We start from the raw sequence: 26,999 nt of genomic DNA, 5'->3' as shown, positions 1-26,999 counted from the left end.
AATTGTATAGTGTGGTTAGACATTCAGTGGAATATCAGCTTGTGAGAGGGAATGGAAGTTGTTGATTGGTTTTGCACTCAGGTGGCATCCTGAGGTATGAAGAATATACTGTGACAATGTGTACTGGATCACTTCAGCAAAGTAAATAATTCTCCACTGAACACTGGGATAACAAAACTACTTACAATCAGTAACACATCTCTCCATTTCACACAGATCAGGAGGCAGAGTTGGATTTAGATGTCACACTGAGTTTAAAGTCCAACAATGCTTCCTGAGGTTTTTAGTTGGTAGCCATGGTAATACTGAAATGAAAGGCTTTCCAACATCTCTTTGTCCTCCTCTCCCACTCGTTCTCGCTCTCTGTGCTGGGCTTGACTGGCCTTTTGGAAATTGCTTCAGTTGCCCGGGGTGTCTTACTGTAGCTCCCATCTGTTCAGACTACATGCACACAGAGTGGACACAGAGCAGAACTGGCTGGCTCTCCGTCACAAATGTGTTCTGGCATCCCCCCGGCAGCCATTTTATTTTGAGGGCTTTCCATTTTCTCACTGTTTTACATCTCGAGCCGGCGGAAGAATGTGTTTCACCTCATTAGCTGGACTAACATGCAGTTGGCCGTTTATTCATGATCAATGAGAGGCCTTCTTGACAGCTGAGCAAACCAGCAGATGTACGAGTCGGACACAAGCACCTTTACGTGCACAACACACAAAGGGTTGAGGAAGATTTAAATATGTAAAGATTGCATCATTAAAATTAAAATTAAAATTAAAATGCCAAATTTCCACCCTCATGTCAATGTCTATGATGAATAACTTAGGTTTCTAACCCTAACCCCTAACCTTAACCTTTCCTTGTCTGCTTTTTCTGTACCCATGTACTATCTCTCCTGTCCTTTCACATCCTCCAGATGATTCCAGAGTTTTACCTGTAATGACCTTCCCCCCCCCATTGAACTCCTGCTCTCTAGTCTGATCCTGGATTAGATACGTTTGCCCCATCTCCCCTGCCTGCCTGGATTTGACTTTTGCGATCTCCTGTAAACTTTTTATCTTACCGGACTGGTCTTGGAGACTTGCTTTTGGGTTCAATCTGTTTTTACTGAGACATTACACACAAACAAAGTAGGATGGATAGATGATTAAGGTGCTGAAATCAAAGAATGACAGAGATTCATGATATCATTCTTCCCCAAACACTAGCCCAAATCATTCTGGATTCTTGGACGATCCTCTAAGGACACTTGAACACTGATTAAATTGTCATTAATAGACTTTGCCAAAAGCCTTCTCCACATGCCCATTAAGTAGGCCCTGATCAACGCTATTCTTCTCTCCCAAGATAAGTTAACAGCATCATTAGTGGGACAATCATCGACAATACAACTGGGGTCCACTCAAGTTCTTTCTGCTGTCACTGGGATTGAGTGGCTGTGTGTAGTGTTTACTACACTTTTAATTAATTCACTGACAGGCACAGAGCAAACCAGTGGTTTGGGTTTCAGTAAGAGATGCAGACAGTGGCACATCATTTATCTTTGGCTGTGAGCGGGATGGAATATTTATCAAAACTTTGTTTCAGTGGGAGGCCTCGTTAAAGCTTGGGGTTCAGGAGCTATTTTTGGAAGGACATCATCAACGGTCATGCTTATTTAGGAGAGACGGAAAAAAGACTCTTGTGTTAGGGAAATTCCGCACACACTGATACTGTAACCCCTTCAAGAACAGAAAATGGAAGGGGTTACTAAAAAATGTTAGCACAAATACTAGCTATCACTGAAAAGACCACAATTATCAGTATTCCCATTTAAAAGCAATTCAGTCAGTATCTATAATGGTATAAGAGTGAAAATACTGGATGTGTTTGTTGTTGTCAGTGTTCCGGCCAAAGTTCCCATCTGAGAGCAGACATTAGCAACAGTAAGTCTTGTTCAAGATCAAGAGGCCCTAATGGACTGCCAGAGTCTTCTCCTGGCACTTTGAGTTTATCCCTTTATTCCCCTCAGACCCCAATCATGAAGCGTGCTAATCATGCAGAGAGCAGGTGGTGCAATTGAGATAACACTGCAGAGGTGGGGGCTGCATCATATACAGAGGACAGGCTAGTTTGGTGCTGATTGCTTAGAACTTTGGCTGATTACACCTGGGTGTTGCTGCACACTTGAGGTGTGCCCACAAAACAATTTGCAGAAACAGACCACACACTTTCTGGTCCAATAAACAAGAAAGTGAAACCCAAATGTCGGTCTTTTTTAAGCAGTAAAGACCCTGTCACCTCCTTCTTGGAGGGGAACTCTTCATATAAGCTTACTCCTATTCTCTTCCAAGTAATTAATTGATGTGCTTAAAAAGCCATTATTGATAACATGATGATATTTACCCTGTGAAGGTGATGAAGGTGATCTTCTCTGACGTGGCACATCCTCCTGCTTTGTCCTCAGAGATGCCTTTGGGCTAGATGCCTTCCTTTCCAGACTGGATGACAGCCAAAATGTTAGGGTATCCCTCGCCTCCTTGAGAGGAAAAAGTTTCACACATTTCAGTAACACAAAACACTGTTGGAGATTTAACAGATCAGATTATGTAGGGAAGGACAAAACTGGAATGAATGAGATATAGCCGACAGAAGAAGGAGATACGTGGCGGTGACGTCTACTTATTCTCAAATGTCTGAGCTGTGTGAAAATTCACAGCTTAGGTGCGAAAAGTGAAGTCATCACAAGATGACGACTTTTGTACCCTTTAAAAAGTTTGATACGGTCACTTAAAAAAAAGCGACTTGCAGCCAATTATTTGTCTGTGTCTCTGCCGAGCATTAAAGGATGATGTAATCTGACCTTGTACTGTATGAGAGTGGTCTTAATGCACCACATGATGCCCAAAAAACAATTTAGATAATGTAAAAATTTTGGTCGTCAGGGAAACATTTTTACACATATTTGTGCGTCTTAACACATTCCAATGCATTCTTTACATTTTGTTCCTTCGACAAAGACATGCCTCTGTGCTATTGTGTTACCTGAGCTGTGCCTGGAGCCGAGAGTGGCGCAGGGCTCTGAGTTTTGGCAGACATTTCTGTGCTGTAGACCATGACTCCGTAAGGGTTTGGCTTTGCACCTCCTTGCAGAACAAGCTGTATCTCTTCCGCCTTCCAGTCAGCGGGCTCCTGGAATGGGCACCAAATCCCCCAACGAAGGCACTGCAAGAAGGCCGCTCGGGATGTGGAGGTGGCAGACAGCTGTGTGATGGAAAAAGACACAAGATTAGAGGATATTAAGACACTGACATCAGTATTATTGTTTTCATTATAGAAACAAGCTTGATTAACCTTTTCATAACTGCACAGAGAAAGAACTGGATCCCCCCCCCACCCAGACAGTGATTGTTCAATCACAGCAACTGTTACTAGGCACCGCAGGTCTGTCAAGCTTCTTATTTATTGCCTTTCCAAAACTACAAATACAAGAGCAAGGAATGGATGAAAGCAGTGTGACATAATCCACAAATGTTAGCATGGTTAACTAGTAACCTACAGTGTTAACCCAGCTTTACTTCCAAGGCCAAGCTTTAGCATGTCGTTAGCTACTGCAACTTCATTGTTTAAAAAAAATCCCTGTTGGGGATTAAAACATGGGCTGCATGGGAGCCAGTGTAACACCGGTCTCAGATGGTGCTAACCACTATACCAGAGTTCAGAGGGATCTTAACGGCTCTGTCTGTTTGTCTGTCTGTCTACCACTGTGTATACACACAATGTTACACATTTATGTAATGGTAACAACAACAAGGCTCAGGGAAAGGAAAGACGGCAGCTGATCCAAGATGAGGTCCGAGCTGAGGTGGAAGAAGCCCGCTGCAGTAGGACTGTGGGGATGCGGCAGCAGGGGGCATGGACCCAATGGCCGGCAGACTGGAAGATGTCGTGGAAGACAGAATTGTGGAAGTCTGAGCCACCCCGGATCAAATTCCTGGTTCAGTCTGTCTATGACGTCCTCCCCAGTCCATCCAACCTCTTCCGCTGGGGCCTGGCAGACACACCACTGCGCCCACTCTGCCAGAGAGGAGGTTCATTGGAGCACATCTTGAGCTGTTGCCCAAGAGCACTGGGAGATGGGCGCTACCGTTGGCGCCACGACCAAGTGCTGAGGGTCATTGCAGAGGTCATCAGCACTGGGATCGCTTGCAGTAGACACCAGCAACCAGCAAGACAGAACATCACCTTTGTTAAAGACTGGGAGAAGCCACACCAGCAATCAGGGGGGCTGCTCGTAACAGCTCGAAGCAGGGGGTGGAGGACCCGGTGCAATCCCATCGAGGTCGGGTGCAGAGGATTCGTCGGCCAGTCACTCATCAGGGCCCTCAAGATGCTTGGAGTGAAGCGACTGCACATCAGGAAAGCCGTCAAGAACATCACGGACGCTGGCGAAAAGGCGTCAAGATGGCTGTGGATCAAGCGGGGCGATCCGTGGATCATACAAGCTACTCAGACACAAGCCAGGGCCTGAGGGTCGCCTGGGCGAGGGTGTATGATGTTGTGAGACCCAAAACACCCAATGAACCCAGGATACATTACTGATGATGTGTCTGAGTTGCACCAGAGGTGTATGTTAAGAACTGTAAGTTATTAAAATATTCTCAGACTTGCATGCATTGTGCCACATTAAAATACAAGTTCAACCCACTGAGCAGCAGCAATACAGTAGCTCTGATTGTACAGCTGACGTGTTTTTTATTTTCCCAAAATTTGTTTATTAAGTTAAACCACTTGAGATGTATCATCTCGTTTTCGAGGGGATCATGTGTTGGGTCAGTGGTACACTCCAGGTTGACCAGAAACTCAAAAAAAAATCTAATTTGTGAATTTAGTTTGAAACTTAGAGAATAATACGGATCACCAATGGAAAAGTGAATTATGCTGCAGAGTGGGTTTGAGAAGTTACTATGGATGTTTTGAAATCCATTTTTTAAGTGACTGGGTCTTTAGTGGAATTTATTGTAAGTGTTCAATGCCACCTTTCATGCCTACATAGAGTGAGTTTTTGATATTCCAAAGATGCAGCCGTTTTTTAGTTTACTTTTTCCATACCATCCCCTTCATATGGAAACAGGGTTGCTGCCATGTAGCATCAGGGACTCAGATGACAGTTGCTCGCAGCATGGCACAGCAGCAGTTTGCAGCCTAATGAAAAACTTCCATTAGACCGTAGATTAGTAGTTAATGCATTTCTAGGATTTAGTCAGACATTTTACAGTGAAGGTTCCAGTGCAAAAAAAATACAAAGTTTTTATTTATTTATTTTTGTTATTAACTTTTTCATAAAAACTTTAATAATCAATTACGTAATTTGCCATATTAACTACAACAATAAATACTCAATTAATCATGTGAATAATTTATGAAAATAGGTCAAATTTACTATGAAGCTTTAAAACTAATGTACTGCAGTGGCCTGGCATATTACCACCGCTGACAATTCTTTATGGTCAATGCATTAGGGGGCTAAATACTAGGTCACACATCCAGTCTCAGAGCAGTTTGTTGTGTATAAACATGATTTACAAGCAGTACCATTGCACCTTTACTGCAGCCAGCCCTGGAAAAGTAAAAAAGCATTTTGTTTTAAATCACATTCACAGGGGACTCTGAGGTTTTGCTGAATCGATTAATAAGCTGGTCAGCTTCAGACAATTGTAATCAATCATATGTGGGACAGTATAGAATACACAATGAGCCCACTACTGCACATTGTTGCAAGACAAAGTAGAGCATATAATGGTTCACTCAATGCTTGCAATTCCCCTGAGCACATTTCTTACATGTAATACCATAATCCAATACTATAGGTCATCATTCTTAAGAGAAATGTCGTTATTGGAACTGTCATGCAGTGTCCACAGGGTGTTATTATGGAAAAAAGGAACTGCCTGCAGTAGTTTTAAAAGAGACTGTGCCAACACAGATGTTCTGTATGTGCTGCTAAAGCATGGTGTCAATAATTCAACTTCTTGTATTCAGGTATGGGATGGCAGCAGCGGCAATACTAAGAGCCAAGAGGAGAAACGCCCAAATTCACACCACACTTGAAACTTCAAACTGTGTTACAGCTTTCATTGTCCTCAGAACCACATTTCCTGTCAGCTGCACAGCTGAACAGCTAGAACAGTGGCCAAAAAAAAAAAGCTGAATAATATCAAAAATTCAATGGACAAAAACAGATTTCCATGAAGTTCCACAAGGATTACACACAATGAAAAAGTCATGCTTTTCTTCATTAATTAACTTATTCTATTTCTCCCTGCCACCACAGCTATATATGACCACATTAACCGGACAGTTTATAGTGATATACAGTAGTTCGCGGCTGTAGTAGTAGTTCCCCAGAGAGGAAAACTGGAGTGGTGTATGACATCACATGTAACTGTAGGGAAGACTGCATTGGTGAAACAGCAAGAACCTTTGACAAGAGACTGAATGAACATCACAAACAGACAACATCAGCTGTCTGTGAACACAAGATCAAAACCAGTAACAGCATCCACTGGTGAGAGGTCAAAGTCTTCAACCACGTGTCAGCTTTGCAATATGCTTCTGTGCTCATTCACAGCTGTGAGTCTGGTAAAATCCAGTCATATTCATGCAGATTCGCGGGACAATATAACCTTACACATATCACTGTTTCAAGGTATATGGTATTTTAAGATTTAATGTTGTTCTCTCATCATAATCCTAGTCGCTGCTCTGATTCAATTGAGAGCTCCCTTAAACAGCAGAGCCTTTGTTTCTGCCAAATCCAACTGAATATCTGTCATCTAAAGCAATTTGGTAAAACCAAACAATTTTTGGCAGAAAAATATGCCCCACAAGTCCTCCAAACTAAATGATAAAACAGGTTTCTTGTTATTGCCTTTCAAAATGATCCACAAACCAGCCTTCATTTGATTGTTTTCTGATCTGCCACTGGTATGGTTAAGGTTTGGTGAGGTTTAGGCACAAAATACTTAGATAGAGGTAGGAAATAAATAAAGTTTGAATAAACAAAAGTTATTGGTTAAGGTTCGGGAAAAGATAGTGGTCATCGATAAAAGGAAACCAATGTTTACTGTTAGTATAAAGCCTGAAATTCACAGCGGTTTCCGGTGTGAAAGTCACATCTTTTGTTGACCCTTTCATCCACCCCGTCCTCCTCCCTAAGAGGTTCTGCAGCCTTCAAATGTCGGGCTACGTCTGACTTTACTTCTGACAGATGGCAGTCAGAAATTCACATGGTCACAAGAAGTCCTTGTCAAGTAAACAAAAGCATAAATAATTTTAGGCTTTTGATCAAACAAGCAATGCTGTCTTTGTTATTTTTTATCTGGTGAGGGCAGTATCAAAATGTCAGAATATTATGCAAAGTAATCTTGCTGTCCAGTTAACTTGCTGACAAAGCCCAAAGTCAAGTTTCCAGATAGGTTAATGGAGCTAACATTTAACGCACCGCAACTAATAATGCACTTCAGCGGGGACTAAGAGTGCTCAAGGTGTAAAGGTTAAAGACATGTCAGCCCCCTGTTTTACAGTGTGCAAATCAGAATATTCGCCCCTTTTTTTTCTAATACGAATGAAATGAACCTTTCTTCAGTTGTCAGCATGGCGTCGGTATTGTCTGCTTTATTTTTGCCACAGCTATAAAGACGATATACATACAGATTAGTTATTCATATACAGAGTATTGTTGGTGCCGGGTCCTATCATTAAATGTCTGTTATGTACAAGGAGAACCCTTCAAATCCAATCACACATTTCAAGCAGCATGAGATGCAGATCAATATTCCATTCCATTTCAGACTATAATTTTACCCCCAAGTACCACGGACATTAAAAGCTATTTATTTGAATTGTAACTCTGGAAATATATGGCAGTCATAAAACAGATAGCAGCATATTGCCCCTTGAGGCATTGCCTGTTTTTCCATCTCATGGGGTTGAATTAAGAAGATGCTTTATATGAAACATTCAATCAAACAAGTCTATTTCCAAAGTGATGATTTTGTAAAAATTATCCAACTAGAGAAAGATCATTTTATGGCACAGGGAGTAGCCAGTAAAGATTGTGAGGCCATTTATCTAATGTGTCTCTTCTTCGGTTTTCAAGCACTCTGTCTCGAACATGTCTGTGCTCTCAGAGAACATGAGGAAAAGAGCAAAATGAGTGTGGAGCACATGACCCAACTCTCACGTCCTGTATTATTCAATGAATATACAGTATTTGGTTCAAGGGATAATTCGGGAGCAGAAATGCCAGCTGAGCTCTGAGAGAATAAGACAGACAAAAGAGCAATCAATCAATCAAAATGTATTTGTATAGTGCTTTAAAACAACCAGCAGGTATCCAAAGTGCTTCACATCTGGAACTAAGAATAGACAACATATCCTGCAATAAGAAGAATGAAACGTAGAAAACAGTAAAATCATAAAAGGTTACACAGAAACAGGAAGAGGAAATTGTCACACCACTACTGCGTATTAAAAGCCATTCTAAACAGGTAGGTTTTGAGTTTAGACCTAAAAAGAGCTACATCTGTAATTGTGCAAATATCAGGGGGCAATCAAGGGCCTTTTTACAGGGATGCCTACAGCCTAGGAAAGAGCTTTTATCTGTTCAACACTCAATGCTTATCACACACTTTCAGTCTTCCAATCATAGGAAACTGAGAAGGACTCTGTTCAAAATTGCACCAAGTAACTGCGATGAGGATAAAAAGGAAGAGAAAAAAAAACTGTGAGTCAAACACCCATCGAAACTTAACATGTAACACCACAACTACATATCTTCCCGTGTGAAGTGAACATCCATGACAGGGATCAAAGAAGTAATAACTTATTAATGGTCCAAATGGAGGAGCTTTAATAAATAAATAAATAAATGAATAAATAAATCCTGGAAGTGTATGATCACACTGGCAACAATGGCACTAAAACGTGCACAGCACAGAATAAGAATTCCCTTTTTCGACATGAATCACTATCATGATTTCAGTGCAGTGGTTTTAAACGGTGTGATCTACATATGAACTGCATAAAGCTCTGACAGCTTGGGCTAGCAAACAATAGGAATGAAGGAGTCTCAAAGAGACTCTTTAGTTGTGGTTTGAGTAAACAAACGGGGATAACAGTTTCATTCAAAGCCTGGCAGGATATTCACCTTATGCCTGTAATCTACGAACACAACCCCCAACCTTCTGAGGCACACATGAGCTTAAGAACAACAATATGCAGTTTCTTGATTATATGACAGCTGAGATCAGGGTTAAGTGTGAGTGTGGGTGGTTTAATGGACTCGCGGTAAGGAGGACACAGTGCTGCAGGAGGTACGTCGCTGATGTATGCATGTGTTGAAGGCCTCCAGTAAGAAGAAAGTTGCAGAGAGAGTCAGACACATGGACTCATTCTGAGCACCACAGTTACTCAGTGAGTCTTAATCAATTGCAAAGCCTGCTGGTGACAGCAAAGAGACCTCAAATCAATGACATTATATTCGCACTGTTTTATGCAGGAAACATTTGAATTAATCACGGAATTTGCCACTTGAATTAAAAGTTGGTGTTTGGTTATTATTATTATGTTGGACAAGGCAGAACGATCAATAGGCAATTTCCCCAAAGTGTGATTACACTGTTGAGTGTTAAAGGCTATATTTAAAATAAGAGTCATTAACTTTTACTCGGAGAGCAACCAAGCACTTGTTTCAATAGTGCGCTTGGGAGAAAAAATAGAAACAGGAGCCTGAGGCAAAAACAAGCGAGCAGCAAAGTTTTTCATAAAGTTGTGCTGAAAACAATAACAGGCGATGTCACTGCACACATAATTGCTCCAACTGGCAAAACGTTTTCTAATGGAAGAATCCATCAACCTTGTTTAGAAGTGTAAAATATAGAATGCTGCAGCATCTCAAGACAAATGAAAAAAGTGTCTCTGTTTCAAACATGCTACGGCTGGAAGAAAAGATCTCATGTCTGTAACCTGGAGCAAGAAAAATAATCATCAAACTTTTGGGGAGGGGGGAACATGGAGAGGGGTAAAAAGGGGAAATTATGAAAAGGTGATAGACGGCAAGTTTTGGTCATTAAACACAGCTAAAAACCCCATTTCCTGGCAGACAAGAAGAACTGGAAGCAGAGACCCAACCAGTCCAATTCAGTAGGGGTGCATGATTCAGAAAATGTCACGATTTAATATTCATTTTTAGGCTCAAGATTCGATTCAAAATCGATTTTCGATTCAAAAACGATTCTAGATAAAAAAAAAAAAAAAAAAAACGATACACAGAATGTAAATGTAGTTATGTAGTTACTTTTTCCCATGTGATTGCAGTAGACATACAATAAAAAAAAAAAATGTAAAAAACTTTAATTAAAAAATATGAATTGATTTTTGGAATTCTATGAATCGATTTTGAACCGGTAGAGCTCGATTTTTTTGCACACCCCTACAATTCAGCACTTACTGACAGAAAATGGTGTAAAACAACTCTTCTTATACATAAAAGTAAAAACACCACTCATTTGGGAAACAGCTTCCAATTCAGAGCTGCTATTGCTGTTATATTCAAATATAAAAAAAAAAAAATTTAAAAAAAGTTTGTGATAAGATGAGATAAAGCAGTTTGCAGGAATATAGTTTGGAGAGGCTCTAAGAACACAGCAGGAAATAATCCTAAATTAGGGGGATGTGAGTGTTGATGGGAGACGAAGTTTGATAGTCATTACTATTACTTCAGTCCGTTGGGTTGTTCAAGTCATTATTTCAGCCAAGACCCTGTGACAGGCACCAGCCCACAGCTCCCACTACTTATGTTTCGCAATGAGATGCCCTGGAGAAAGTGAGGGAACATGCATCGAGATCATTAACTTAAGAGCACTAAACCACTCACATTTTAATCCATCTGCACAAGTAGTCCAAATGAACCCAGCAGGTTACTGTGCTCTATTCGGCTCACCGAGGCCAAATAGGGCTTGGGAAGAATTGCGCTCAGTCTCAGATCTAGCCCTCACTAATGGCAAAACTTCAAGGAGATGTTCATGAAAGGCATGTTAACTGCTCAGGCTAATTTACTGTGAATAAGAACACTTTATATCAGCAGTTGGATGCTTGTCTGTTATAACACCAGAGGTTTTACATAGCTGCGATGGTTAAACTGCACGTTATTAACAAGTCATTTCATTTCTAATTCAAGATTTAGGACTAATTTGATTTTTTTTCTGGAACTTGTTTGAAACAAATTGTACTTTAATATACTGTATTCTGTTGTATACTGTATGCTTTAAACCATATTTTGTATGTCATTTTCTTAAGAAAATAACAGTTTAGACAAGGACTAAATAGTTATAATTTTATAATAATATAAAATAGAGGTTTTTATCCACCCCAGCAGTATGGTTTTATGGATGTTAATGGCGCTTGATATCTTGACAAATATGAGATGGATTGACATGATATCTTGTACAAAGGTTCATGGATCTCAGATGAACCTCATGACTTTCAATCAATCAATCAATTTTTATTTGTCACTTGAAAAATCGTACAAGGTACAATGTAATCCTAACTCCCAAAAACCTGCAAAACGAATGACATCCTATGATCCTGATCTGTACTTGGCATGCTTACACACTAAACTATAAGATCCTAAATATGGTCAGCATTACCTGCTAAACAAGTTAATTAATTAACATTACAACCACTAGCATTTTACATTTACTTCACCAGCAATCGCAAAGAAAGGACCAAAAATTTTACCTCAACATTTATCCACCTAATAATTTGCATTCATTTCAATAAACCTTACAGCCTCACGGAGTCATTAGCATGGCCAGACCATTGGAGACTTCTTTGTTTTTTACAGTTTAAAGAATAGACACACTCACCTTCAGACCTACACATTATTAAAGTCTGGTCCGGGAATCAGCATCAGTAGCTTCCTCATTTAAAATAACAGGGATGCATTTAACTGGGAGCCGTAATATAAAGTACCTGAGATGATTATCAATCCCTCATCAGCAGATTATGCATGCCTGCTCAGATGAAAATTTAAATCACTTGAAGATAATGATAATGCGAAAGATGACAAATCACTTGCTGAAAGTAATTGATATTGATATTATCTCATCTGCACACATGCAATCAGACTTGACATTTTGCAAATACAGTAAGAAGCATATATGTACCCTAACATGTTTGGCTCAACCAATTTAACATATATAAACAGTATATATACCGTATTTATATAAAGAAGAGTTACTGTCGAAAGTAATATACATTCCTCTACATAAATATATAAAGGAATACATAAATGTGATATCAAAGGCCTAAACCTGTTCAGGTATATTGCCTTCAGATATGAAAAAAGAAACTGTTACTGTTACTGTAAATCACAATTTTCCAAGGATAAAGTAGATGCTGGAGGGCAGAAAGGACTGCTGCGTTACCAACAGGCAAATGACACAACACTAATGACTCGGAGCACAGGCAGGAGAGCAAATAAACAAATGTTTTAGTCAAGTGCTTTTGTTGAGTCTCTACAGCATGATAAAAGCATTACCACCAGGCCTACGAGAGGCTGACTGGATTTCAAAATTTTTGTAAATGTTTACAATCCAATACCTAGAACCTGTGGAACCGTGGACAGCTCAAACTGCTGCTCGGGCCTCAAATGGTCCCAAAATGACCACTGCAGTTTTACATGAAAATCATTCCATTCTGGGCTGAAACTCCTCTGAATTTAAAGCAGGGCCTCAATCTGAGGTGGCCATCGACATGGCAACCATTAGATGTGCAAACATCATCGTCACTGCCTCTCTGACTGCCAGGGCAATGCATCCGTCTGGAGAAGGATAGCACTGCTGGCAGGCACTGACAGGGTAAGATTCACTCTGGGCCTATCGCAGGGGGAGATTGATGAACTTCTCAGTGGGGGGAGAGCTGACATTCATTTTAATTAGGCGGGCGAAATATTGTCTCTGCGGCATGTACCCTCCCATGCCTTATCCTCAACTTCTCTTCTCATTGTGAAAAAGGAAAAGGGGCCTCCAGGGAGGAATGACCTCAAGAATAGGCCACAAATCAGCTAAATATACCCCTTCCAAATCCTGATGAGATTACTGTGCTTAAGATGTTTGATTAACATTTCATTAACATTTGTATGACATTTCAGATCAGAAACAAACACAACAATATAACTGGTTTCTTTGAGGATGTTGTCCCCTCCAGTGGGAGGACTCGATGCTCACATGTCATGCAATATAAGTAATCAGGTAACCGAGACCAAGGGAAAGGTTAGGGGATAGTGTCGTTGTAAAAAGGGCATTTTAATGAGCACGTGATTGGGGAAAGCTTCACAAGATGCTTTTCATTCAGCAAACATCATTAAATCCCAGGGGCTCACAATAACAAAACTGCACACAGCTACACACAAACAAGCACTTAAGGGAAGCCACAGGAAAACACACAACAATCTATACAGCATGTACCTGCTGGTGAGCCAATTAAAATCCAAACAAGTGTCTCTATGGCAAAGAGGAGAAGGTGTACACCTCCACATACTGTTTCTCTTCCATCCCATGGCAGTGACATCTGAGACCCAGCAAGGAATAAATATATCATTAAGAGAGTGACACCTGTTGTACATCTCAACTAATGATAAGATTGTCTGACGCCAAACATAACACATGCTCCCATAAGATTCTTAACCACAATCACAAAGCCACTGGTCAAGAGTCAACAATATGTAGTAGATTCAATTTACAGTAGAATTTTCAGTAACTGAAGGAGTAGCTCAGTATTTGTTTTCTAATTCTAATCTTGTTTTATCTGATTACCGCTCATTTGGAAGTGATGTACAAAACTATTCCAAATGTTGTAATTCAAACAATTAACAGAGTGACTTCACCTGTCATAAAGGTAAAGAGAAGGGGCAGAACTGCAACTCTGTCAAACACTGTCAGAAACAGTTGCTAAGGTCTCAATGAAGTTGTTGTTGTGGGAATGAGTAAAAACGGCATGCATGTTCCTAGCTTGAACAAATAAGGGTCAGTCAAAAAACACTGAGAAGAATTGGAATTATCAATATGGCTCATATGATGAACTCACCACAATGTGTATTTCCACAGCACTAAACTATCAACAACAAAGTTGCATATTACTCACCACTTTGCTTCTTTGAGTTTTGACTATGATGTTTCCACTGACTAATTTATTCCAATCAGAAATGGTCTGTTTAAATAACACTCTGAAGTTGAGTTAAATAAAAGCCAGAGCCATTATTTTTAAAAAGTGAGTAATATGACACAAGCTTCATCCATGAAATGTTATGTTGCGTGCACATACAATTTAGTGACATTGATAGGATCCAAAAATCCTTCATTACCAAAATATCCACAGCTAAGAACAAAATCTACCAGTGGAAAATCCTCTTTTAGGTTTGTAGAAAAGTTTAGTCTATGAATTAAATAAAACACAACTGCCATTACAAAAATATTACTTTTTTATAATTTCCATGCGTCCAAAACAGTGTGGTCTAAGAGCCCAGTGATTTTCTTAATTCTAGATGGTGCATTGCATGCATCAAATCACTGTTTGGCAAAAATGCTTTCCAGCACTGATACAGTATATTTCCACATGCCTGACCTTGATGCATGATATATCTCTCTGTTCAGTCACACTTCAGAATATGTGAAAATGTGTCCATGAGTTCTGTATCCACTGCATTCATCAGTCTCAGTTATTTGGAAATTATTCTCTGGCGCCCCTTTGACAGCTGACAGATGTTTTTGGTTTGTAGTTTTACATCAAACCGCAGACAAAATAAGACAACATTCACGAATGCTGCCCAATGTGTTCTGTAGGCATCCACCACAACAAACATCTCTGCCTTACTGATGACCGTGATTTCTTTTAGCTGAAATGTTGCTTTATATAGCATATGATAAATGGGCATGCGGCCAAATTCAGGCCTGCGTCTGCATATATCCAGATGAGAGCTCAGTAAAGGGCGAAACAGTGAGTATGTTTAAAGGTCATGCAATGATGGTTACACTTCCTCAGACGCACAGTAATCGACTGTGCCACTCACCAGGCCCAGTCAGGGTCAAAGGTGACACAAGATGAAAACATGATGCTTGTGACACATTCATTACTGGTTGTGGCGCTGGCCCAGTTACTTAAACGGAGAACCCATTCTAGTACATGACACGCATCAACATGCTTTCTCGGCAACACAAGTTTGCTGTGGTGTAACAGCTCGGGAGAGTCGACAATTACGGTTCCGGGGATGTGATTCACGTCCGACAGTCTCTAAGAGGCGTAACGGTGGTTAGCAAGAGAATGAAACCAAGTTTCTCCTCTCTACATGTCCCTCCCTTTCCCTCAGTCTCTCCATATATCTACTTTGCTTGCATCCTTCTGAGGCTGTGACCTACGAACACTCACTCATTCTCCGTGTCAGAGTTTTGGATGACTGCAGCTGTCACGCCTCCCGACAAATTGTTTCCTGGCAAAAGGACAAAGCCGTGCGGGCCAGTAGCGCCTCGTGCTTCCACTTTCCCTGGAACGGCCCCTCCATTAGCGATGAGCTAGTGCTTGTCAGTGAAAGAAGACAGACAACAATAAGCCCCATCGTCTTGCATTAAGCTGTATGCAACTGTATTATATTGCTGAATTGATGAGCAGGTTGTTGAAGAGAGGCTGCGATCGGCAGGCAGGAGCAGGCCAGAGATGTCTCTGACGAAGTTACGGCTGGCTAAATTGGTGCTGACAGACCACAATTAAGCGAGCTGTCGTCGCCTCGCGTCAGTCGTCAGTGACCCAAGTATTCTCACAGTAAATCATGCTCCGTTCAAGGGGTCCACTTACACTTTTGAGTGGATAACGGCATGCATGATTTACTATGATGGAAAACATTTGTTTACTTCTCAAATAGATGGGTATGTCAAGGAACTGAGAGAAAAGTGATTAAAGGTGCCGTAGGTAGGATTGTGAAGATCCAGGACTTAGCCAAACAATTCGAACATCAACAACTTTTTTTTTATTACCTGCTTCATGTAGTTCTACTGGAACATAGGGTCCGTTTCAGCAAATATGACAGAAAGTTAGTTTTATATGTCTTACCTACTGCACCTTTAAAAAGGGTCAAAGTTCTGTTAAGTGCACTATACTTTACCTTGTAGCGTTCGTTAAATTCTAGATACTAGTGCAGTGCCCGTTGAAAATGTGCCTATTTGGAACGGGCGATTGGCCTGTGGTATTGCGGCTTGTAGAATTCATTAAAACCAAATTGTAGCCTACCCCAAAATCAGAGAAGGACCCCTAACCACTTCAAATGCAACTCCCCTGTATACCCGACTACTAACTAATTTTCCTGACAGAGAACGCTGCAGATTCAGAATGTAATCACAAAATATCACAATGAAAATGTGGAGTAATCAGACATTAGCGTCATGGACTCATGGCAGTGTGCTACCCACCCTGCCCGTTATGAGAGCTAAACAGCACATATTTGCATTCATCAACCACCAGAACCTTTGTGTGTGTGTGTGTGTGTGTGTGTGTGTGTGTGTGTGAGAGAGAGAGAGAGAGAGAGAGAGTGAGTGAGTGAGTGAGTGAGTGAGAGAGAGAGAGAGAGACGGTGTAGAGTGAGTCATGACACAAACAGGTGCTCAGTCAGTGTTTGCATGCAGTGTGAGAGGGGGAGTGGCCAGCGGCTAGAGCGGTAAAAGCCAATGTGTACTTCTTTTACCTATATATTTAACTATATCTTTTGTGTTTCTAATCCAAACAACGTCAAACTTGGCACTGCACTTACTCGTGCCCGTAGCAAGACACCTGTCAAGTTTGAAATCAATCGGGTTCGAGAGATATGTGCTTAACACCCACACACACACACACACACACACACACACACACACACACACACACACACACACACACACACACACACACACACACACACACACACACACACACACACACACACACACACACACACACACACACACACACACACACACACACCGAAAGACATTCCTGCAATTATAGATAGCTGGATAGACTGGACTACTAGTATGTGTATAAGTCAAACTATAATATTGTATTATCATATCCAGTTAATATCATGTTTCTCACCACCAATACAGTACATCAAAGGTTGCAATTAAAGTAATAATGTGTTAGGAGATGCAAGGAATTAAGGCTACCATCATCTTAATACTTCGGGGCGTCATAAACACTGAGCAGAGCAGTGAGCAGAGCAACTAATTACAACTCTGGAACATACTTTAACCCTGCCTTCCTTTTTCTCCTCCAGGTTTCTTCTTTCAAAAAGGCGACAGAATGATTTATAAAAGTGTGGCTGGAGTGGACACGGGAGGACAGAGTTTCCAGGTGTTCAGCCCATCAAGTAAAGCACCAAGAGGGGTAATACAATGGAGCCCTTGATGAGGGAGAGTATAGAGACTTAGATGGAAATGGCAAAACAGCAGAAAAAAAGTGAGAACAGAGGTATTGTACATTTGACTGAAAGAAAAGTTTGTTGACCCCAGACAGGCTCTGAGAACAGGCTATCAGTCAAATTCCAAGTTCCTGTCCTCTCCCTAGCCTCCTTAATTTAAATTGTTATCTCCATCCTTCTGACTGCTGCTAAGAAGCATGAAAGAAGTGCGCTCAAAGGCTCTGCAAAGAGACAGTATGCGGCACGGAGAGACATGACAGAAAGAGCAACCCGATAACTAAAATCAAAAATACCAGATGATAAATGACGACAGCATGGTTTTTCTTTCTTCATAACCAAAGGCAATGAGGGCAATTTTGTAAAAGGACACCATACACTCTCTTTGGCTTATGAGAAGCAGACTGGACAGCGAGGACTAGACCTGTCTAGAGGCAGTCTCAGAGCATCGAGTGATTGCCTCTGAATTGCAGCAGTTATGTTTTAGGAGAAAAGGGATTTCAACAAAAAAAATTGTACTCTTTTCCCCCACCTTAGCCCCTTCAAAATACATCAAACGCCATAATTCTATTTAATCAGAGGAAAGAACAACAGTAAGGCAGACTGCGTGTTCCTGCCCTCCACCCATCCAAACACAGGTCTGTAGCAGAGGCTGCTCCCTCAAGTTGTACTACACAGCACCATCTAGTGGCAATGTATACAGTCAGAGGCAGAGCAACATGGGAAATAGAATAGAAAATAGGTTTAGTACTCCATTGTAAGGGACTCTCAATGAGAGCATCAATGTGTGACTCATGGGTAAATCCATAGTGTTTCAGGCATTTGTTTGTGCCAACTGTCAACAGACTGCACAACAAAGCCATTTATGTTATTAAAAAACCTTCGACAATTATTCTGACGACACAAATGAAGCTCAGCGTAAATACTTTCATGAAGACTTCTAAACTTCATCCACCCCTCTCTCTTCCTAAACTGATCAGCTGTTTCGAGGCGTTCACTTTTCAGTTAAACCAACCAGAATTGGCCATGAATTTCACGAGCCAATCACTGCATGGCATCCCTGCTTTAAATTTGTTCTTCTCTCTGCTGCTGTCAGTTATCATTTCAGGCAAAGCGTGCAACCCTCCTCCTCCCCTTCCTCCTCCAGTCATCGTCACTCACTGATTGAAATGCATTATTCTAAATTCAATTTCCTATGTTTTGCCATTTCATAATATCATTCCTATACTACTGTATACTATTTGGTTATCCTATAATTCTATAATATATACTACTATACTATTTACATAGATCTTTGTCACGTTTTATATATTTCTTTACCGTTCATTACTTGCACTTCAAATCCTTTCAGCACTTAAACTTCACTCAGAGTGTACACCTCAAAACCTTTTCAACACATCGTTACTTCTTTTTTTAGTAATTCTGTTTCAGCTGGCACTTCAACTTCTTTCAATAATTCAACCTCATGTACAACTTCATATTCTTCTAATATCTTCAACTTCAGCTTTTAATGATATACACAGCCATTCAAACATGCAAAACACTCAACAAGTTAAGGTATTTAAACAATTTCAAAATGCTAATTTTCAGTATGTACAGTATTTCATTTTATTATGAAGTGTATCCTACTCCATTATATTACTACACATTTTATTGTATTATATACTAATAAACTGTAAATACAGACACTGATGTGTCTGCAATATGTCATCTTTCTAAGGAAAATGCACTATTGGTTAAAGTCTATTTGGTTACACTTTACTTGATGTTTTCTACATAAGAGTGACATGACACTGTCATGAACATGTAATAAAACATTATAAACAAGTCATAAACGTTTATGACATAACGCTTCTCTCCCTAGTCTGTATCTTTATCTGGTCTGTTTTTATATAGTCTATAGTCAATAGACTGCTATCCTATCTTATCTTAAATACCACGATTCCACATAATAATCCAGCAGGACAAAACAAGGTATACAGACACTGCTGTGGACAGCCACATTCAAAGTATTGACAGGTTTTTTTTTTGGACTGAATGGCCTCAAAAGGTCAAAGGCCAAAGCAACTTGATTGCTTTTTGCAGGTTTAAATAATGGTACAGTTCCACAAGGGGTCAGAAGAGGTTGTGGTGGTAATCAGACATGAACCCTGACATTTGTGGTTCACAAGTGGTGTCAAGTGCTCTGAAGTGCTGTTGGCAGTGTGCAGCTGCCTGCCCAGCTCAACACAGCTATAACACCTCAAAACATCACATCTCTGACAGCTGTGACACAGTACAGGGAAGTGTACACTGTCCCATCACACAAGTCTTGGCAGTGGAAGATCTGCTGATAATATGGGGAGCCTTTTGCAAGATGCAGTGAGTGGTTTGGTGGGACTTAGGGTGTTGTTGCTGCTCTTCAGGAGGCATTATGTATCAACCCCTTGTCAGTCAACACTCAAAACAGATCAGGCTCTGGATTAACACTCACAAATAACATATGCACACAAACACACACACACACACGCTCAACTCCCACACACAGACAGAAATTACTCTCCTCCTGCTAAATATCTCTCACCTCATCAAACATTCATGCCAGAGAAGGCGAAGGTGGTGAAGAGTGTGGTAGGAGATTTATTTTTTGTCACCCACACAACCGTTTTTGTGCCTAGCTATTCTGGGATGATTTAGACAGATCATCAGTTTGATGGTTCTGCCAGGTTTGTTAGAATTTCTCAACTTGAGTCAACTTTTTTTCCATTTAAAGCAAAGAAAATGTTTCCCATTGGGAGCATTAATGTTCTTAATACATTTCACCTCAATCTGTCTACTAGATTGAGAGATATATTGTGTACAAAGTTGATTTTTTTGGACTACAGCTGAGCAGGGGCAATAGGAGAGTTCATTAAGCGGACAATGGAAAGGGTTCAAACTTTTTTGAGCATGAATATGCTCAAGATTTAATGATAATCTGCCCATTAGATGTTGATATTATCGGTGTACAGATTTGGCCCAATAGTGGGGAACAGGAACATCTATAACAAATTTCATAAAAACCTGGCAAAAAATTGGTGAGATATAGTCTGAACAGGATTTGGAAAGATAGACCAACTGTAAAAAGCACTGTTTAGACAGTCGAAAAATGATTGTTCGTTAGATGGGAAAATAGTGGTCTGCATTGTCCAGTCTCTATAATTTTACAAAACCAAAAAGAACACAGCCAGCTTTCCATAGAGACGTGACAAGAGATGCATAGATGTGACGATGGGCAGAGCCCTAACCATGCTGAAGATTCTCTCCACATTTCTCTTCTTACTTCTTCCTTCCGTCCCTCTGTGTTCACTGCTGAACTGCACAAATCGCTTCTATGTTGGCAGCAATGGAGTGGCAGTTTGCTTTCAGAAAAGAGACTGGCAGAGTGCAACTGAAACCTGGATCGAGTTAATAGCAATGGCTAAGGCACATTTTCTCAGTTTCATGGAGCTAATCATCATAACACACAACACACATCTGTGTGCTGACTGTAAATCCAATTTTTTACTTTTTACGTTTATTAGTCTCATGTACATTTGCTACTTGAGCTTCCTTCCCCACTTTGATAACCAACTTCTTTTTTCCACTATCAAAGACAGCCTCTTCGAAAACTCTATGCCTCACTTTGGATTTGTGATGTAGTATACAACACGTTGTGGGGCCTTGTTCCTTTTGAGTAAATATCTATATACCTTTAGACTATGTCACTAGTAGGACACAAGTAGGGCTAATGCTGTGTTCACACCGAATGAGAAGCACATTTTTGCCTTGCGTTACGCCGGTGTAGATACCAACAATGTTTGTTCCCATCATTAACCCTATTGGAAATAACCACTTTTGCTGCTTTGTACCTGTTGTGGAAATCCCAGATACGTCAGGAAAGAAAATGCTTTGTGTTGGCACACACAGCTCTGTTCATTTCACCATCTTCTCCAGTAACTACATCTGGATTACTACTGCTTCCAGCACTACTTGAGGCTGACCAGTGCCCAGTTTGATAACCTGTCAGCTAGGATCGGTGTCAGGATTTCCAACTACAGGCGTTCCATCTCAGCTGCAGCTCTCTGGTGTGTTGCAGTTTCATAATTGGTGTCAAAATCAATAAATATCTAGCAAGTCACACGTCAGCTGAATTAATCTGGTTAACTACAGCGGTATCTACCCAAAATAAACAGATTTTACTGGGATTTAAATTTCAAAAAACATATCAAAAGGATGCCGAAATAACTACATCACAATGTCGATTTGTAAAGTCTGAATTCATGCTTTGGCAGGTCTATCCGCAAGATGACAAACAAACAACTTTTAAAATGCTTTTGTATTGATAGTTTGGATCGATCAGGGCTCTACGATGCAAGAGAATCTCAAAGCTGGTTTTTTGACACAGCGTCACGCAGCAGAAAATGAAGGGATCAAAAGGGCTAAAATGCCCCAAGAAATCTCAAAATACCATTAAAAAACTGTGATCGAAGGTCAAAAATGTATGATTTCAAAGTAAAAAGAAAAGTAATAATATTTACCAAATATTGTAATTTATTAAGCCATCATTTAATTTCCATTTCTGGCTCTAACACACTCACACAAACAGCGCGGTTACATAAAAAATGCACTGATAATACAAAAATGCTTTTTATTAACTCATGTTGGCACAAGGTATTAGCTTCAAATCGAGTTGCGTCATTCGCATCATTTGCGTCGACCGGCTAAAATTAGTTTCCATTCCAGCTTTGCATTGACTTTGTATGTAACCATGTTGCATGAAAAGTTTGCTTCGCGTTTGGTGTGAATTCACCATTAGACTATGTATGCTAATAGTTAATTGCTGAACTAACAACTGAAATAAATGCTTTCAATGCGAGAACGCAGTCATATGATTTTTGGCCACACTGGCATTGTAGCTCTGGGGATGGTGATGTCAGTTGGTCAGTCAGACTTTGGTGATCCCCTGACATTTAATCTTGTGCCAATAGCAGGTTGACTATTGCTTTTTATTTTATGTTAATTAAAAGCTTTGACAACTGTTTGGTGGATTGCCATTACATTTGGTACATACATCAGTGTCCTTCTTTAGGATGAATTAATGATCCCCGGACTTTTCATCTAGCATCGTCATCAAGTCAAATTATAAATGTCCATAGTTTGTGACTAAATTGATGCAAAACTAATGATATTCCCATCATCCCCAGCTGCTTACAGAGTCGTTAGCATACCTGTAGACTCTAAATCCTTTTTTTATTCTCCAAGTCACAAACTAGCATAATAACGTAGAAATGTTAAGTATTTGAGCAAGATGTACAAACACACACCTCCAAAGAGGGCTTTGGTCAAGAATCTAGCTGTGTAGGAGTTTGTTGGCAAAAACGCATGAAGCAATCTGAATAATTTGAATAATTCTCTACATTTGTGTGGCTCCCTATAAGCAGTGTTTACTGCAACTTTCAGATAACAGGGATATTGTTTCTTAGTTGGGAAAATTATAGTCTTGATCATTCAGATCATGGTATGGTAACATCCAGATTTCTTTTTCTTTCATGAAGGATTGAACAGTAAATCAGTTACATGGACAAACTGCATGCAAACAAGATGGTGAGCTACAAGTTACTTACTACTGTGATATGTTTAGTGCTGTGGAAAACGCTCTTGTTTTTTTCCCTAAACAATATCCATAATGTCAACAAGTCCATGTAATAATCATTCTCATCCATGGTAAAAACAAAAGGGGGAACACTGTCCATTTACAACAGACTGATTGACTCTCAAGTGGTTGCGAAGGCAAGAATGAGTGAATTAGTACATAAATGCAAATGTACCATGGCGCTCCGATGACTGAGTGTATGGTTGTTTTTCTGCTGCTTTTAATTGGTGATCTGGTGAACCCTGATTGTAAAAAGTATAACACGCTTTAACACAGTGAGAGCCCAGCCTTGGCATGCATTAAGTGTTGAAGGCACGCCCACGCACATAATTACCACAGTCTTTCTGAGGTTATCCATGCCATGAGCGGTTGTTAAGTGGTGCGGCTGGAATTTGGAAATCACTTCCCTGGGGGTGTGTTGACTGTGTCGGTCTGTACCAAGTACCAGTTACTGGTCTTTGTAATTTAAAAGGACAGAGGAGAGACATGACAACTTCAGATTAGGATTCAACTAAATGACAGTATTTTATGGACACAAGGTTTTTTTGTGTTGAAATTTGATATTTTTATGTATAAACAATCACAGCAGTATGGTTGCAAAAGCGTTTGACTTTCTTCTAAAAGACCATTTACGTCATCACACAAAACCTTTTTGGGCTTCTAAAACTTATCATGGGCTTCCCGAAAAGCTCTACCAAAAATTACAACTTAAACTCAATCTTCATCTTACCAATAATGACTAAATTAGCACTGAACAATAATGACTGGCCATTATTCCATTTTTGATTTTGAAGCCTAATATCTGCCCATTACATCAACAAACCAACATAATGGGTCGGTCAACTTTAACTGACCAAGACACTGATAACATGCTGTTCACCGTCAACTATCGCAAACACCCTCACTTGCATAAGGATGCATGCACACACTCACGAGGTTGATGCAACACACAGTACTGCCGATGCTTTCACTAATCTACAGGTGGCTGTAAACATGCCAAGATTAGTAAACATGGATGTAATCAATGCATTAAAAACTCGGCTTTGCACATTTTTATGACAAAGGTGCTTAGAGCTCAAGGATACACGTGCACAATGCGCTTTGGTGAGTAAGACAAGGTTTTCACTTTTTAATCAAAGTGTGTGTAAAGCTCTGGTCAAATCTCTCTCTCTCTCTCTCTCTCTCTCTCTCTCTCTCTCTCTCTCTCTCTCTCTCTCTCTCTCTCTCTCTCTCTCTCTCTCTCTCTCTCTCTCTCTCTCTCTCTCTCTCTCTCTCTCTCCCTCCCTCCCTCCGGTTCCTTACTGCTGCCTCACACTTACATACTTCTTTCATTCTTATTTGTTTACAGAGGTCTTGTGGCCAAGGAGACCTTCAGTAATTTCCTCTGGGAGACACAGGCCAGAGATGGATGGATCCAAGAACAAGAAAGAGGTGGTGAGAGAACAAAGGCAGGATGAAAAGAGGACAGTACAGTGTGTGTGTGTGTGTGTGTGTGTGTGTGAGCGTACGGGGGTGGAAATCTTACGACGTGTGACTCATTTCATCAAGAGGTTAATTTCAATTTCCGGCTAGGACCCGGGTTTAGGATTAACATTAAGTATGGTTTAGGACTGAGTGTGGTTTATGTATGTTTGTGCATCCCTCTTACCATCGTCCCTCGGCCAATTGGAGCAGAGAAGACACACTCAAGCTGGAAGATGACTGCCAAAGCTTGATGATTGGTCAGCCTGAGCTCCAAGCTGCTGCGAAGGCCCAGTGTCTGAGGGAGGGATGATGTTGCAGAGCTGAGGAGAGAGCAAAGAGACACACAAAGACACACACACAGTGAAGGTGTAAAGGTTGTGTTAAGAGATGCAAGGAAAAGAAGCTATTATTGTTCACAAATAAAGACTATTTGTAACCTATGTGCTTTAAAGCCATTACTGACAAAATGATAATGCCTCACTAAAATGTAGAGTCCCCTTATTTAGTACGGGGACTATTTAGTAATACGGTTTTATTTTCTGTTAAAAAGGAAAGAAATCAATGTGTTGGAGGATTTCCACTCGCTTGCTGAATGTTCCCTGGCAAGCACTGGCCTCCTGTGTGAGCAGTGGAACAGCACTCTTGGTATTCGTCATTCACAGTTTGCATACACCATCGGCGGGAGCATACTGTGGAGCGCCGGCGTGTCACAAGGTGGGGCCGAGTGTCTTTTTTTCTTCCCCGTTTCATGGACTCTCTGGAGAATGGAACAAGCGAACACTTCTACTTTTTTTTTTTTCTCTCTCTCTCTCTTTCTCTCTCTCTCTGCTGTCTGGAAGCCCCAGGCATAGCACAAGCAAGACAGACTGTCAGTTTTCAAAGGCAGCACCCAAAACAAAGGCAAACATCATAATTATTGCCTAAACTGTTGTTATCACACTAAGCCACTTTTACACAAACACTTTCTCCTTCAAAGAAAATTGAAAAGTGCAGAACATAATGTTAGTTTTATCATGCCGATTACTGTTATTCATATAATACAGTAATTGAGGGCAGATTGTTGGTTAGCACGTGGTTGTGTTGATTATGCTTTTCCCATGTATGTGCACACATTCTCATGCTTGTAAGACATCCATATAATCATCCCCATAATCAGTTAGTGTCTCATTGGAAGAAGCAAACAATGCATTTTGATTCAGACGCATAAAGCCAATCATCTCTCACTGTCTGTGTGTTATCGGTTGAGTTTTACAGCATATTCTTTGGCATTTTTTGCATTATTATTATTTCATGAAACTGTATAATATATTCCACTTACTCATACTGAGGGCCACAGTTTAAATACATGACCTTTAAAAAGGTGTGGAAGAATATAATAGAAGACATTTAGTGTACGCAGTGGCATCTGCTATTGATGGCCACTGACAGCATGTGTGCACACCATTATGCTTTTGATCAACAAGGTATTTTGCAGACACTACTGTCAGCACAAGCAGCCTTTTCCCCTGGACATCATTAAGGCATTAATTGCAGTGAAAAGTATAACATTTTTGACTTTTCAATATGAAAATAGGAAACAAACTCAATTTCATTATTTTTGCTAGAGCAGCCAGGAGCACCCCCAAATCTCAAACCTTCCATAACTATATCATTCTGAAACCATACTGAATGAGAACATAAAGCTTGCATCACAGCTATTCTTTAATAGTCTCTTGTGACATTTTGTATTGTAGTGATGTAGTGTTTAGCATATTGTCCGTAGAGAGAAAGGTGATAGTGTGGCAGCATTTGCACATCCTCTCTTTATAAACATGCAGGAGCGAAATGCTCAGGTTACCAACATGACACCCCTGCACAATGTCACTGAAATAGACACAAAACCTTTTTCTTTTTAACCCAAAGCAGTTCTGCTCAAATGGCTCACTGATGCGTTCTGCCCCTGACAGCTCATTCATTGAAATGGCTCACTGTTGTTTACTTGTGCCGTTCAAAGGTTCACTCGCTTTCCACAATAATGTAAGACAGGGTTGGGTAGCGTGCAGTGACCAGCTCTGAATTTGTGGATACATCAAGTTTAACACAATAAAGGGGTGTGCCTTAACACTGTTACTCCACATGGAACCTTCTGAAAGTATACTCATTTCATTGAGTGTTTCTTGTCCCTGGAATTCAAATTAGATTTAGGATCTATATGTGATATGTAGTGCAGGAGGTGCACATTTTAGGGTTCAGTTTCCGGCTTTAGTACCGTACCGCTCCAGCTTTGTTCGGTGTCTGACATTCTAAAACCATTCAATCTATGTGTTTTACTGCTAGTAAAGCAGATGCTGGTGACCTTACATCAGCACACTGGCTTTGACAAGGTGAGCATTGAGTGTCATGGTGTCTCAATAAACCCAGGGG

At 40.4% G+C, this 26,999-nt stretch overlaps 1 protein-coding gene across 6 annotated transcripts in view; it reads right to left on the bottom strand.

The window, feature by feature from the left end:
- Positions 1-26,999, bottom strand: part of nphp4 (nephronophthisis 4) — a 171,795-nt gene that overhangs the window by 81,027 nt on the left and 63,769 nt on the right. For 5 of the 6 annotated variants that reach the window (XM_028582153.1, XM_028582152.1, XM_028582150.1 and 2 more), the window contains exons 9-11: positions 24,781-24,916; positions 3,022-3,240; positions 2,383-2,515 (exon numbers count right to left, since the gene is read on the bottom strand). In XM_028582153.1, coding sequence (XP_028437954.1) covers positions 2,383-2,515; positions 3,022-3,240; positions 24,781-24,916 — 488 coding nt within the window. The remainder of the gene's footprint in view (positions 1-2,382; positions 2,516-3,021; positions 3,241-24,780; positions 24,917-26,999) is intronic. The other variant, XM_028582155.1, reaches the window with a different exon arrangement.

Source organism: Perca flavescens, chromosome 7 (genome assembly GCF_004354835.1).
Source record: "Perca flavescens isolate YP-PL-M2 chromosome 7, PFLA_1.0, whole genome shotgun sequence".
NCBI lineage: Eukaryota > Metazoa > Chordata > Actinopteri > Perciformes > Percidae > Perca > Perca flavescens.
The sequence above is the reverse complement of the archived record's forward strand: the minus strand, read 5'-3'. Positions and strand labels throughout refer to the sequence as shown.